At 39.0% G+C, this 15,645-nt stretch overlaps 1 protein-coding gene across 3 annotated transcripts; it reads left to right on the forward strand.

Annotated features, from left to right (window-relative positions):
* GNG4 (G protein subunit gamma 4) lies at positions 1 to 14,943 on the forward strand. Of its 3 annotated transcripts, none has more exons than XM_074820669.1 (3): positions 1 to 72; positions 7,099 to 7,204; positions 14,176 to 14,943. In XM_074820669.1, the coding sequence occupies exons 1-3, from the start codon at positions 11 to 13 to the stop codon at positions 14,302 to 14,304; spliced, it is 297 nt and encodes a 98-aa protein (XP_074676770.1). In that variant the 5' UTR covers positions 1 to 10; the 3' UTR covers positions 14,305 to 14,943. The 3 variants fall into 3 exon arrangements, with proteins under 3 accessions (XP_074676770.1, XP_074676771.1, XP_074676772.1); XM_074820670.1 differs by lacking the exon at positions 1 to 72 and adding an exon at positions 211 to 472; XM_074820671.1 differs by lacking the exon at positions 1 to 72 and adding an exon at positions 863 to 907.
* Positions 14,944 to 15,645: the final 702 nt, after the last annotated feature.

Below are 15,645 nucleotides of genomic sequence, written 5' to 3' on the forward strand. Positions count from 1 at the left end.
CGGCCGCGCCATGTGCCGCCGCCGGGCTGCCCGCAGCCAGCCCGCCTCCCTGCCCGCCGCCGCCTCCCCACGGTGAGTACCCCGGCGGCGCTGCGCCGGAGGCGGGAGAAGGTGCAGGTGGAGCGAGGCGAAGTGAGGGTGGTTGGACCGGTGGCGGGGGCGCGCAGCGTGGGGCGGGGCGGGGCGGCGCGGCCCCGGCCGGGGCGTTGACCCGGCGGGCGGGCTGGGAGCGGCGGTTCGGTGCGGGGGTTTCTCCGTCGCGGCGACGGCTCTGGTGTCCCGGGAAGCCTGCGGCTGTCTCCGGCAGCCCCGTTGGCCCCGCCGGCTGTTAGTAAACAACGCCGCTCTCCGCTGCCGGTGGCCGCGCGTCGTGGAGTTACCCACGAAAGTCAGCTCCGGGCTTTGGGTTTCGCTGTTGTTGTTGTCTTCCGAGGGGCATCGTCCTTCTCCAGAAAACCAGCGTTGACCCCAGGTACCCCTTCTCGCGGGCGGTGGTCTGGGGTCTCTGCCCAGCGCGTTCTCCTCCTCCTTCAGCTGGCTGGTGTGAAGCCGCAAGAAAGCGGCCGCTTTTCCTGCTGACTGGTTCGCGCTGATGGAGGAATAAATCTGACTGCCCGGCTGCTGCCGGCGGTAATTATTAATGTGCGGTGCTGTAAACTGCTGCACAGCAAAACGATGAAGGTAGCGCAGTGAGACAGAAAACTCGGAATAACAACTTGAAAAATATTTCTGTCATGCAGGTAATAAAGTGCCAAGCTTCTCGGAGGCGTTTTCTCTAGTTTGTATGTTACAATTCAGTTCAAATACATTTTAAACAGGATTTAAATGGAATAATCAAACTTCCCCATATATTTCTTTAAAAGGTCACAACTATTTTTTAAAGTGAGCTGAAGAGGTAAAATAGTAGGTAGGTCTCATCTTTTTGTCTCAGACTTTCTGGATCTCTGATGGTTTGCTGGACCATACATGAACATAACTAGTATGCTGATGATAAATATATTGCATAAAAAGATTGTCCTTGTGAAATGTCATATTGGTTCAGCCATTGTTTCCTTAGATTTTTAAATGTTGAGAAGCAAGATGATATTTTGGGATAAAAGATTTGGGCATGGTGGCAAGAATTTTTGGAACTTGACAGTTGGACTGGGTACAGTACCTGTTAGATGAAAACAGAGCTGTTGAAGTTTGGCTGTTTTGCAATTACATGATTAGCAGTTATTTTTGAAGTCGTCATATTTATGGAATGAAAATTTTATTCTCTCCTTACGATGACCAATAGTCTTGCCTTTAATCATTTCTGATTGTACTACTACGCGCCTTAGTGGATGGAGTGTAAAATTGTAGTAATTTTCTATTATTTATTCATGCAGTCATGGGATAGAGAAAGCAAAAGACATCCTTAGCCTCCCTCTCTGTTTACAGAGCTACATCAGGTGTGCTAAATCTTGGAGTAGAAACTGAAATAGCAGGGGCAGTTGTTCCTATCCCCTTTGTGCCCTGCAGATGAAGGGGAAATTACCTATGATGTATGGACAGCAACGCTAACTCAGATACCTAGTGCTCTAAGTGCAGGGGTATTTCTTAAGTTTCTCTTACCTAAATAGCAACTGTAGAACTCCTTTTTTTAATCTTTTTTTTTTTTTTTTCCCCTGAAATTCCTTTGATATGACAGTTTGGCATCAATCAGCTGTGAGGCTGTAAATTTTGCTGCTTATATTCTTGGTCTGTTTCCAAGTAGATAATGAAATGTGAGAATCTTTCCACAATTTAGAATGTGATTTGCAGGTCGTTATTCAGGATGATTCCCGCTAATATCACTGGGGCTTAGTTGGGTGATTGAGTTAACTTTTCTGTTGAGCTATGTGGCCCAAGAAGTACAGAACTGGTGCGGAAGGTGATCTTCAGGGTTGCGAACCCCAGGTTTTCTAGTTTAGTAATTTCATCACTTTAGATTGCTGAAAGAAAATAGAAGTCATCAATTGGGTTTAGAGCTTTTTAGATTTAATTCTACAGGTCACTCTTTTGGTATGGTATTTTAAGGTTGTACTTGGAAGCGGAGGGGGGAAAATTTGCAGTGCAGCTTTTCATCCCTGTTGCTTGTAGAAATCCGTACTGAAGAGTTTGAAAATTGTATTTTGCTTCCGTGTTACTCAAATTTTGAGACTTTTTCTGCATTTTACTAACAAGTATTTATAAAGGTTGGTAAATGTAGGTTATATTCCTTACCCCTGTGCAAGGTCAAGCTGTACCTGCAAATATTTATGCAACTTCCTGGGTTATCATATGATAAATTGGCCTTTGAAGTGCTGTTGGGTACAATCTAATCTATTCTAAAAACAAATAAAGAAATGCTCTTCACAAGCATTTTTATGAACCCTGGAGATTAAGATCTTTGGCACAAATGAGTTAACTGCACCCAGAAAAAGGATGAAGTTTATGTGGGGGGAAAAAACCCCAAAACCCTAGAAAATTCATCTGGCTGGGAGGCTGTCGCTACGCAGCTTTCAGGAGCAATGCTTTAGGAAGCGGCTGGCTAGTGTGGTGTGCCAGTCAGCAGAAACTACTTGGCTGCAAAAGGCCGTGTAGCTGCTGTCACTATTCTTTGCTAACGCGATCAGTGTTCCCCTTAAAGAAAAGAGTCGCAGAGTCTAGATTAATGAGCTCAGTGCGCTGCAGAAAAACACACTGGATAAATGAGCTCCTATATAATCTAGGTCTGCTGGCATGCATCAGTAACATGTAGGCTGCACGTAGTCTGATCACTAACATAGTTACTGTAACTACGGTGATTATCAGGACCTGTGTACGCGTGTATCAATCTAACTTAATAGGGGGCTGCTGGAAAAACAACCAGGAATGAACATTAGCAAAGCCAGCTGAGTAATTTCTGGTTCAAGGCTTTTTAGGTAATTTAAAAGATGGGGAGATTGAGCATCAAAAAGAAGTGCAGCCAGCAGGTCACAGGAGGTGATTCTGTCCCTCTGCTCTGGTGAGGCCCCACCTGCAGTGCTGTGTCCAGCTCTGGGGTCCTCAGCACAAGGAAGACATGGACCTGTTAGAGTGGGTCCAGAGGAGGCCACAAAAATGATCAGGGGGCTGGAGCACCTCTGCTATGAAGACAGGCTGAGAGAGTTGGGGTTGTTCAGCCTGGAGAAGAGAAGACTCTGGGGAGATCTTACTGTGGCCTTCCAGTACTTAAAGGGGGCTTATAAGAAAGAAGGTGACAAACTTTTAGTAAGGCCTTTTGCAATAGGACAAGGGGTACTGGTTTTAAACTAAAAGAGGGTAGATTTAGGCTAGATATAAGGAAGAAATTGTTTAGGATGAGGGTGGTGAAACAGTGGAACAGGTTGCCTGGAGAGGTGGTAGATGCCCCATCCCTGGAAATATTCAAGGTCAGGCTGGACGGGGCTCTGAGCAACCTGGTCTAGTGGAAGGTGTCCCTGCCCGTGGCAGGGGGGGTGGACTAGATGGCCTTTAAATGGCTTTTCTAACCCAAACTATTCTATGATCCTGTAGGCTACCCCCAGATACAATACAAAGATAACTGTGCCTTCCCTGAAGTCTAAAGGCCTCAAGAATAAAAGGAGGTGTTTTAGGAGAAACGGTTGGAACCATTTGTCAGGCTGCAGCCTCAAAGGAAACACCAGGAGTGATCCCACAGGAGGGTATTTGAAGGAGGAGGCTTCCTTGCATTCCAGGGGAGGGTTGTTCAGGGAGAGGGTGTGTAATAGACTCTCTTGTTATTAAAATTTCTTTTCTCTCCAGAGCTTTATTTCTAAGGAGCAATATTATTTCATTAGAGAATATTAATCTTAAGGTTATTAAAGAATATCACAGGTCCTAAGGAGAACAGAAACAGGTCTCAGCCAAAGCTTTGTCTGCAAAGAGGACCTGTTCATTGCAGCCTGGTTTGAAAGTGAGTACAATTCTCATTGTCAACATCACTTCATATGTAATAGGGCCTTAACTGATGCACAAATATGTACCGTATTTGCAGAGAGAGTGAGAGAAGGCAGAGGTATATGTAGCTTGGTAAGTGAAATGTGAAAGAGGAGAAATCCATCTTACAAAGTTCTGGAAGCAGAACTGTCTGTATGAATAAAAGAGAATAGGTACTTAAATGAATGCTAAGTATTTCCAGAAATATGATAGTTAAATATTTAAGTGCGTGTAAAGGCCAGGGTAGGAGCAGGATTTGGAACAGAACAAAGGTTTGTGCTTCAGAGTATAAACAAACCTCTTACTCAGGATAAGTGGAAATTTTCTCCAGTGGCTGAAACACCTAGTGTCAGACTTCTTTCTTTTTTAAAGTTCTTTTTATGAAGCCTCTTATTCTGATTCTTTTCTGATATCGTGAAGTAGTTTACCAGAAAAGATAAATATTTTCTTTATTAAATTTTTCCCCATTTGCTGTTTCAGAATATATGTAAGGACATACTATGTTTTTGGCATTGTTTTGGAAATGGTTTGGATTTTTTAAAGTATTCTTGTGCCTAATAACCTTTTCAAAATTCCATTATGGTCTTAACTCAATCCCTTATTCAGTAGGTACTTGAAAACTGGCTGGAAGTACTAGAAACAGTGTTCTCGCCAACTGCGATGAAGCCAGTGAGGGTTCAAATTGTCTAGCTCTAGTGTTTATAACTTTTATGGTTTGAGTGAATGAATTGCCAGAAAAGCTTGGGAGGTCTGGAATTCTCTGTACTGTTCATGGAGTTTCAGTTGCTTAATTCAGTTTAATTTAAATGTATTATTCCAAATTAAATTTCTCATTTGCCTCTGGTCTTGGGCTGTCTGTGGCAAATGTAGAAATGGCTCTGTGACTTCATTTAGCTTTGACTTTTTTGGCTCTGTGTTCATTAGTAATCTAGCCGTGGAGATTATAACAAAATTTAAATGATTCATTCTTGTGGGGTATCATTTTGTAAACACAGATAAATGTGTTTATTCTTATCTTTATGGATAGGTTAAGACTTAAAAGCTAGGATATTGCATCAAAGAAAAAGTCCAGAGATGAGCTGTAATTCAGAACCTTCTGCTCTTGTGAAAGTCTCGTATCCTTTCGGCTTGTCCACTGCAAGTCAAAACACATCTGAAATTTGTTTGGAGGCTGTTGGTTGGCTGTGGACTTTTGTACAGTACATGGCATTTTACACAAAGCCAGTTCCTCCACATGTATTTAATCCTGTGCCTTGTGAGGAACATGAATTAAAAGATTGTAAACAAAGACCAAGACAAGGAAAGAAAAAGCTACTGTGTTCTGACACGATTTTAGTTCATCAGAGTGCATGCAAGGAGGAAACCTGTGTTCCATTGAAATGACACACATGTGTACAGAAAACCTGTTCTTTGTCTTGGCATATATTAAAGCTCTTGTTTTATTTGGCACAGTTCATATATTTTAAGGTAGCATTTCCCCTGCCTAGACCTACACAAGTGCTGAAAAAGATTGTTTTGCTGCTTCAAATTAGTGTTGAACGTGGTTCACCATTGTATTTGTATTCCACCATCCCATTTTACAGCACAGGTTACTGATTTTTAGAAAGAAGAAACAGCTATCTTTGCCTTGTCTTTGAACGTCTGTGTTTTGCAAAATCAAAGCAGTTAAAAAGTTATTCCTCCATTCTTTTTGTGCTCTGGATTGTGTACTTCTATTGACTCTAACACATTTAAGACATTGTAGATACAATTTTTTGTACAAGAGCATTTCCTGTGTCCTACTTAATTTCCCATTTGTGTCTTATACCTCAGTGATTGGATCAGGTAAGCTATTAAGGTTCAAGAAGGGAAATTTGTGTAGTTCCAGGTGTTCACTTCATGTCCAGAAATAAGCTGGAAGTATTCATTTTGAAAGACCCGAGCCTAAAACTCTTTTGGCAGCAATACAAAATGCCTCTTTTTGTGTGTTTTCTCCTGTGTCCCATCTGTTTCTCACACCCTGCGTTCTTTGCATTGCTTGTGTATTGGTTTCTAGCACTCGGTGCCAGACTAACCTTGCTTCAGGTGGCACATGTGGCATACCATATGTAGAGGACCATGGGCAAGTGTTTTGGCTGATGGAAGTTTCGGCACCTAGTCTTACTAGGGAGTATAACTAGTTCAGGACCTGTCTAGGTTGTCTGTATCCTATGTTACCTTTATTTCCATGTGGGTTTAGCCCAACTTCCAGTGACTTCAAAACAGTAACTGTTACTTGTGCTGGAGCAGCACGGCACAGTGGTGTCAGCAGAAGTCTCTTACCATGCAGACCACCCAGGGCATATGTGTTGTAAGTTTATTCAAGGTTCCAATGTAGTCATTTTAACTCATCTGGTAAAAATGCTGAGGACTGCATGATAATGAGTCGACTTACCCTCAAGCCCTCAGGGAGTAGCAATGCAAGAAAACCAAACACTGACATACCTTAATTAGATGTCCCTTCCCAAGAGCTGCAGATCTCTTAAAAAAAAAAAAAAAAAAAAAAAAAAAAAAAAAGGCATTCCTGTATTGTATAGTATACTGTACTGGTTTTTAGTCACCTGTAGACCACTGGGAATGTGTAAGCAAGAAGTTGGAAACCACTGCATTATTTCTTCTTAATCTGTTGCTTCCTTTCTGAAGTCCTTAAAGCTGTAGTCAGAATTTTGACTCATTCTCTATCTTAAAATTTCTCTCTTTTTGATGCTGTGAGAGCAGTGTGGCATTCATTCCCATTACACACGTTTCTGAACTTGCTTTCATGTTACTAGGTGTAACTGGGGTATACAGCCAAACTGAGTACTGGCTGCAAGGTCTGTTTGTGAACAGCAGTTCTGCGTTGGCAATCTGAACAGGCACAACCATTTCTACACTGAAATAATGGCCATGCGCTCTGTATTTTATGTTGTTTGCAGAATTAAGATTGAATACTGTCAGAGGGGGATGCAAATATGTAATGCAATAAGGTGCTGTTGAACAAGAGAACAGAAGTAAATGGTGTCTGGTTCTTATTTATGACCTGCAGCCTGGCAGTGTCAATGTGCGCAAGGGTTGGTTAGATTTCAGATAACTGTCCTCTCGCTAATTGCTGTATTTGCTACCTATACTTTTAAATTGTCTCAACTTTGTCTCTTCTAGGCAAAACAAAATGAAGGAACTAGTGTCAAACAGTACAGCCAGTATATCTCAAGCCAGGAAAGCTGTGGAGCAATTAAAAATGGAAGCATACATGGATAGGATGAAGGTAAACTTAGACTTATTGTTGATATTTTGAATTCACTCACTAGTTTGTGGCACAGCCTTCCTTTAATATTGCAGAAAGACTCAATCAACTGAAATAAAAAATCTGTGTTGAGCTATAAAACAATATTCAGTACTGTGAATTAGTTACATAGTAACTGCTTGGTTCTAAGACTGGCTTCTAGTCTGCTTCTATGTGAGTGCCTTTTACGTATGTCAGAAGTGGTATTTTGTGAAATATTTAAAATCAGCTGGCAGATGCATAGGTGCTTTTCTTTATCACCTGTAGCAGAATATAAGTGCAGCTCAGGTTTCTCTGTTCTTCTCTTTTAATAACTGGAGTAAGTCTTTAAGATACTGCAATGCTTTTGAATAATGATGAGACAAGCTGAATTGCTTTGATTTGTTTTAGCACAATGTTATTGCACAAAATAATATGTATGATTGCGATGTTCAGTTACGATTCTTTGCACTTGACAGCCTGTTGTATGTGAAGATTTGGTTTTATCGTGCTTCTAAAGGTGTGTGGATTAAATATTTTAACTAAAGACACTATTAAACAGAAGCTCTCAACATTTTTGACCAGAAGAGCCAGTGGATTATTCTTCCCTGTCATTCTACCTTCCACTAGGCTAAAATTTTGTAAATAAATCAAGCACCTAAAAACTAATAATGTCATAAGAAGTTTTAAGAAAGCAATGATCATCTATTTTGCTCTCTCTCTGCCTCTGAAAATAGGGAATAATGATTTAGATGAAAAATCCAACTTCTGTGAGTAAGAAGAATTTAGCGATGGAAAGACTAGAAAAAGGAATGCATTTAAATAATCGGTTTTTCCTCAAACAACTGTAACTGAGTAGTTACAAACTGTAACTAAGTTACAGACTTAGTAAGGCTGTTTAGAAGTGTTGTACATTAAATTCGTAATGCAGTCTTAACTCAGTCTGTCCATCCATCCAGTGTGCTGAAATTCTGTGTGTAGACAGCATGAGGGCAATAGTATATAATTACGATTTTAAAATAGTATCAGCTCATAAACTTACTAATTAGAAAGATAGTATTTATCATTCAGAAATATTAGTGTAATTCACGTGAGTGGTCAATTTTGCTTATATGAAAATACATTACAGTTTTTAGCAATGTCTTGTAAGACCATTGAATTTGCAAAACTATGGTTTCTATCTCATATAGTGTCTTGACAGATTGATCACGTAATAGATGCCTGATCACAGGGACAGGTATTTCTGTTTCCTTCGGTAAGGGAAGGTCTGCCTTTTCACTGTTCAATGGGGTTAGTTCCCTGATTCAGGTCATACTGCAGCTGCACGAACCACAGAACTGACAAGAAGGAATGGGTGTGCATGAGTGGCAGAGGGAAGGGTTGGAAAAATATGGCCCACTTTATTGGAATTTGAAATTGTTGATACTTAATAGATTGTCCTAAATTTGCTTTTATATAATCAGTGGTAACTTTCACATACCACATCATTAGCTCAGTTATGCAGATAGCTTCATTAGTTAGATGTATAACGTTCTTAATTACATATGTAAGAAAGACGTAGGTTATTTTTACAGTTAGTTCAATTAATAAAACAGAGTTATTGGCAAGTGTGGCAGACCTACAAAACAGAAAGCTTGAAAGTGCAATTATTTCATCTTTCAAAACAACTTGGGACTAAAAAGGTACCAAAGAAAATCTGATGTGTTTCAGTATTCTGAGGATTCCTGTACTAACATAAATCAGATACAATTTGCAAAATGTTTATTGATTTCTAGAATTTCTTTGAATAAATAAAAACTTTGAATAAGTATAGGAGGGATTGTGAGAAGAGGTTGGTGGGCTTTTTATTCCCTCAAGATCTGCTTTGCCTTTTAATCTTGAAACAGTTAAGTGCATGTTTCAGTATAGCCATATTTTACTGAGACTTTCCAGTGGTTTCAACAATAGACTCTGAGTTCTCAAAACATATCTGTAAAGGCAGAGAAATTAACTTATTTCCTTTTTTTCTGGTGTTTTGCATCTGCTTAAACTAGTTAGACATTTAACAAAAGATCGGTGCTTTCCAAATAATTTAATTAAACACTGTTTTGCAAGTATAGCCAAGTGGTTATTCCCATAATAGACAAGACCACATTGTTAACATGAAAAAGGTGCCTGTGTTATTGACTAGGGAAATCAGAAGTTCCATCTCATTTTTCTACTACAGAGGCACTTTGTTTTCTGTGCACAGTAGCTGCTGTAACCAGCAAGAGTTGGGTCTGTTCAATTAAAATCTCGTAGTTGGAAGTAAGTTGATAGCTGCCCATTCCCCGCCGTGTTCTGGATTTTTCAACTGATTTAAAAATCAAGTCCTATAACCAGTCAGAGCAGCAAGCAGTGCAGTGTTTTGAGGTTCCACAAAGTCAACTCGCTGTTGAGGTGTGAAAGAAACAAGACAACTTAAAAGGGGAGGATGAAGTTATTGGTGTATTGGTATCAGTAGCATTACTGTGGTGGGGTTTTGTAAACCATAAGAATCCCAGAAGGATCATCAGTTGAACTTGCCTTACTTCCCCACAGAAGGATCAGCTAGAATTGAAATGGAGAAGTAAGTAGGAAGCAGGAGGCACAGATTCCAAGCTAGGAAACATCAAATGAAATGAGATGAACAGTGGCCTTATGACTAGTAGTATAATGCATCTTCCAAAGATGCTAGCAGTAAAGTTGAGAAAGCAAAGATAATATTGGTGCTTTATCAATTATCCCCAGAATAAAGTAATTTAATCTTCTCTTTGCAAGCAGAAAAGCAAGAAGGAGTGCATTGACATTTAAGAATCTTGGTGTATCAGTTGTTATTCCATTTTCCTTTTTCTTAAGAAGGTAGAAAATATTCCTAACTGGTTCTGAATAGTGTTGGGAGATAAGCAGTGGGATTGCCAATAGATGTGTGTGAATCCCTTTGTTTTAGATGTAAAGGATAAGCAGAGTGGGTGTCGTAGCAAGGATGGTAATTAGTCACAATCCATGACAAGACAGATGACATAGTAATTGCAGCATTTTGTCCTGTCATTGAAGCTTATAATTATTAGTGCAGCTAACAGGATTATGTTCTAACTTTGGCTGTTTTTATCACCTCTGTTATTCTGAAATATAATGGTAAAATTCCACAGTCCTCCTGAGACTAATTCTTTAAAGCATCAGGGTTGAGTGTTTTGTTGTGTTTTTTTTTTTTTTTTTTTCTTCTGGTAGTTTGACAAGCTGATATATCTTTCACTACACAGAATAAAAATAATTGTATAAAATGTGAGATTGGTGTGATACCTATATACTCCATCCCCTCTATCTATGCACTTTAAAAGATCAAAAAAAATGAAATGTTAACTTTCCATTAGAATTCATCAATCAAAGTGGGGTCTGATTTTTTTTTCTTTAGCCACTTCTGCAATGTGTATAAATTACTTTAAATCTGCAGACCAAGCTGTATTGCGTAGGAGACCTGAAATGATAAATATGTTAGCTTCATTTGAATATTCAAATTCCATGCATTTATTTTAATTCCTGATAAAAGCTATTCTGAAACTGTCCAGCAGCATCCAGCTACAAATAAACCTAACGGTGAGTAAAAGCTATGACAGTGGCCTTCATTTAACTTCCTCCATGACACAAAGAGGACGATCAGCGTGTTATTTTGTACCACAGCACTGGCCATTAGGCAACCCGTGCGTGCTGACATATGCTAGAGCAGCCGTCTCTGCTGTAGCCTTAATGCGATGCTCAATGCAGAGGTCTTCCGCCACTGTTGTTCTGAATAATAACACTGAGCAGGAAACTTGCTGGAGGCAACACTGTAGTTTGCTCTCTTTTTGGCCCTGGTTCTGACTTTGCCAGCCCTGCTCACAGCCACAGGAACCGATGTATTCATTGCTCCTGGAATGTGATCAGCTAACTTAACTTTAACTCCCCTTCAGAGTGGTCGTTATTCCACTGTGCAAGCCTTAGCAACTCCACTTTTAGGGAAGAAATGGTCATAATTCACTTTTATAACTACCGTAATGCCAACGGGAGGATTTCTCTTCCCCAGACTTTTTTTTAAAGGATGAAAATACATGGCCTAATGCAGGTTTAGTTAGCAACACTGTGCTGAAATGTGATCATGTTCCTCAGTTCCTTGTTGCAGGTTTGTTTTCTACTAAATCATACTATGGTTTGTCTGAAAGCAAGCTAATTTGTGATTTAAACACTTATGACGTTGAAGAAAGTGCTTGATCTGCTTCATGACATTCCTGCCAGCATTAGAGGACGAGTTAGATACAAAAATTTATGTTGTGCTTTTGCTAGTGAAAATCCTTTTTATTGTTATGTGATGTCAAAGCACAGTAATATGTAGAAAAAGTTAGAAAATGGTATTACTGGGTTTATCCCTTCCAAGAATGATGATTGAAATTGTACTCCTCTTCCATTGGATGAAAAGCAATATACTCGGGCTGATGTTGCTTATCCATACGTGGAACAAACAAGATACTTATGAGAAGGTTGGTCTGTTGAAGTCCAGTGTTGGTTCTCTACTTCTGTACGGTCAGTCTACTTCAAAAGGTTTCATGAATAAAATGACTTATTCATTAGCTTAATAATTGAAGATGAAATGTGCTGGGCATCTTTAATAAACCCCATCTCTGGGACCCAGAGAATTAGACTAGCTCCCCATTAGGTTTTATGGGAGTAACATTTATTATGACATAGCACTGAAAATGTAAATGTCATTGAGCTTTTTGTGGGCGCCTGTGGCTCTGAGTTTGACTTGCTCTGTTTGAATGCAAGAGTTCAAGACCAGCTAATAAATTAATTAGAGTATAGAACTGCCTTAATTTGAGACAGGCAGCTGAGCCTGAAAGACAATAGAAAAGTGAAAATGTGTCTGTTAAACAGTTATGAATGTACTGGTGATTGTCATTACTTGAAAATACTTATTCAGAATGCTGTGGTGGAATATTCCTCCTAACATTACTGGAAACATGCTAACCTCCTCTTCAGTGGATGCATTCTATGCTAGTTTATACCTTGTTGAGGTACAGCATAAGTTATTAGCCAAAAAAAGTATGTTTTCCGTCTTTTGATCTTTTTTGGGTATCATAGGAATTTCATAGTCTGTCTACACTGTACCTTTCTTTGGAGAATCTGCTTTTTAAAAATTCACAAGTAAATTTAAATTAAAAATGGGAATATGATAGGATTCCTAAGCTTTTGTTTGTTCATTAGAGTTATACCTCTCTATTCTAGACAGTGCCCTCACACCCGAAGCCTCATTCTTTTGACATTGCTTAGTAAGTAGCTAATTGAAGTATGTCTGACAATAATTACAATCCTTTCTTTGAAGTTGTCAGTTTCCACACATTTTTGTTTGACCTGCTTCTCTTTTGAGAAGCACTGGTCCTTCTAAATATCTCTGCTGATTTGCTCAGTTTAGTGCTCAGTCTCCTGCTTTGCATTGGCCCAGCAATCTGTTGTTCACATGTAGCGTCTCCTCTCCCCATTTCTCTTTCAGGCCAGTTCAAAGGCAAACTAATTTTAAGTAACCTAAACACCCTTGCTTCCTCTGATAGGAGGATTGTCTATACTGGCATGCCAACTATATGTACTTTATGGATTTAAGCATTCTACAAAGGCATGTTTTAGAGGATATTTTAAAAAGTCAGTTATTTTCTCCAGGAAGTTAATTTAAATTTCATGCGAATCCCAATCCAACACCCATTGACTTTGTAGGTCTAATCTGAGGCTTACTATGGGCTGGACTCATGCCAAAGCAAGCAGGGTGTGGGGAAGCTAAAGCTAACAGTGATGACATACCTGCTAGAAAAATACCAGAAACCTGATTTGTTTTTCCTGTTCACTATAGTTGTGCAAACATGTTGACCTCAGCGTTTGACTTAGGAGAAGCTGTCAGTGGTGCTCAGAGAAAAGACTTTTTTGTAAAGACCTCCTCATTTTCTGAATTATCATAATATTGAAAACACAGTAATTTGAACAAAGCAGAAAGATACAGATAGTTGTAAATATCTTGCTAACTGAGCAGAACAAAAATATTTCATATATACGCTCTAAATTCCTGAAAAAATAAATGAGTCACAGTGGCCTAATGTCACCAATATTCTTATGGCACAAAGCTGCAAAGGTTACAAGGCTTCAGCTACGGCTCAAATGGCTTAATATGTCATTTTTCATTTAATGCAAAATATCTTGTATGCTAACACACTGTTACATTTCTGTAGGACTTTTCAGTAAGCATAAACCAACATTCTGAACTTTAGAATTGTTCATTGTAGAAGTATAAAAATATTAAGGTAAAAAATATTGAGTGAATGCTCAAATTTAAAGTAAAGCTATGAATAAAGTACTACTTATAATAACTTACTAAGCAGGAGATACTAGTCCAACTTCATTGAAAAAAGTAATATTTAGCTTAAATGAGAGCATGACACATGATGATCAAGTTTTGCTCCTGATTTCTTCCTTTTTAATCCCAAGGTCATGTGCCTAAAGAACCTTTTGCTTGTTTGTTTTGCATCCAGAGGAGCAAAGGGTAGAGAGAGTATTTGTGGAAAACCTTACAACCAGTGACTGGGAACAAGAGCTGAAGCAGGCAGCCTCTACAGAGCACACGCTCCAAGGAGAATCCCTATCGCTGACGGGCCACTAGCGTATACGTGTTTTAATGAGAATATGCTCCTGACCTTCATTCTGATGGAGAGGAATAGCTGAACATGAATCATATAAATTGATAACATCTTATGTCACTATGTTAAATAAAATGTATATAAGGATTACTAGGCTTAGTAAGAACAAACTCAGAGTTGTGGTCTCTAGTAATTTAAAGGATAAACCAATGTACTCCTATTTTATGAGAGCCTCCATTATTGTATGTTATATGAAGAATATTTATGAAATGCTGATTGGTTCAGAATTCAGTGTTACAGTAGTTCTCTCTTCTCTTCTATTAGGTATCCAAGGCTGCAGCAGATTTATTGGCATATTGTGATGCTCATATTGCAGAAGATCCCCTTATTATTCCAGTGCCTGCATCTGAAAATCCCTTTAGGGAGAAGAAACTCTTTTGTACTATCCTTTGAGTCAGTTTTCAATTAAAAATGTCTCTGCTAAAATTTGGTATCAGTGTGCATGCTCTTAGTTTTAGCATTTTTTTCTTCAGATGTCAATACTTAGCTTATAGCTACAATATTTTTAGAACGTAGTGCATTTTCTGGTAAAAACTAAAAATTTTTTTAAAATCCTAAAAATTGAAGGCAATCCTTATCTTTCAGACCAATGTACAAGTTTAATTTCAGTTCTTCATAAAGATTCTTTTGGTCTTAATGAAAGTATTGAGTACAGTATCAAATTGTAGATCTCTTTGCCAGTCATAGATTTTTCTGAGACCTAAATGAGTTATACTGATTCTGAAGCTATTTTTAACATTCTTCTTTTCTTTGGAAGGTGAATTTAACTCATTTGTCTTTACAAATTCATATCTAAAAAGAGTGGTGTGACCTTTCCTCAAGTAGCACTATGTAGGAAGAAATATCAATGATTTATGATGTTTGGAATGATCAGTCTTATACAGCAAGTGGTGTTTAAAATTATGTTTTGTGAAGACTGTAATAAACTTGACTACAAAAACAATCTTAGTAAAGCAACATTGTAACTACAAGCAAAATGAAGATGTATAGTTACACACCAGGACTGCATCAATAAAACTGTAGAAAAATGTGGCTGCTTGTACCTTATTTTGAATGATAACGATATAGGTGATTTTAGAAAGTAAACTGAACTGTAATGCATCAGCTGTTCCTGAGGGTCGTAGTGGAGGGTGTAAATCTGCCCTGATCAGTACAGGATGGGGATTACCTTTTCTAAGCAGCTCTCTACGTGCTTTTGCCTGTGAGAGCAAGACTTTATGGGGACGGAGAGTGATGGTAAATGGATGGTGGTGTTGAATATGCAGCGAGACTACTGTGCCAGCGACAGCCACTAAGTTTGAATATTGTGTAGCTACAGATTAGCTGTGAGATAAGTTACCAGCAAGTAATTTGTGGTGGTTCTGGGAGGTTTTTTGTTTTGACTTTGTTTAAAGTGCAGCAAGAGGTATGGAGTACGACTTGATCGATCTTCTTCAATAAGTAAAATTAAGCTCAATCAAGGTATCTGATGGAAACAACTGTTACGTTAGTGACTTCTTTTAAGTTCTTCTTAAAAAAAAAAAAAGGGAAAGATCCTCTCTGATATATTCCCTCACTGCAGTCCTTTGTAAGTACAGTGTGTCAATATACTGGAAATGTCACTCCTTGGAAATGCCTGTGAAGTCCCACATGTAAGGCAGGAGACAATTTTGTTGGAGAACTGCACTAGTCGTGAGTGGAGGCTCTGAACGGCCACCCATAATGGAGTGTGCTTCCTCCGCACAAACTTGTATC

Source organism: Strix aluco, chromosome 3, assembly GCF_031877795.1.
Source record: "Strix aluco isolate bStrAlu1 chromosome 3, bStrAlu1.hap1, whole genome shotgun sequence".
NCBI classification, from domain to species: domain Eukaryota; kingdom Metazoa; phylum Chordata; class Aves; order Strigiformes; family Strigidae; genus Strix; species Strix aluco.

What these genes read in the sequence shown, in the direction of transcription:
- GNG4 (XM_074820669.1), top strand. Translation starts at nt 11, where the DNA reads ATGTGCCGCCGCCGGGCTGCCCGCAGCCAGCCCGCCTCCCTGCCCGCC. An exon ending in CCCGCCGCCGCCTCCCCACG is followed by an intron (nt 73 to 7,098) that starts GTGAGTACCCCG and finishes TGTCTCTTCTAG; the next exon opens with GCAAAACAAAATGAAGGAAC. An exon ending in CATACATGGATAGGATGAAG is followed by an intron (nt 7,205 to 14,175) that starts GTAAACTTAGAC and finishes CTCTTCTATTAG; the next exon opens with GTATCCAAGGCTGCAGCAGA.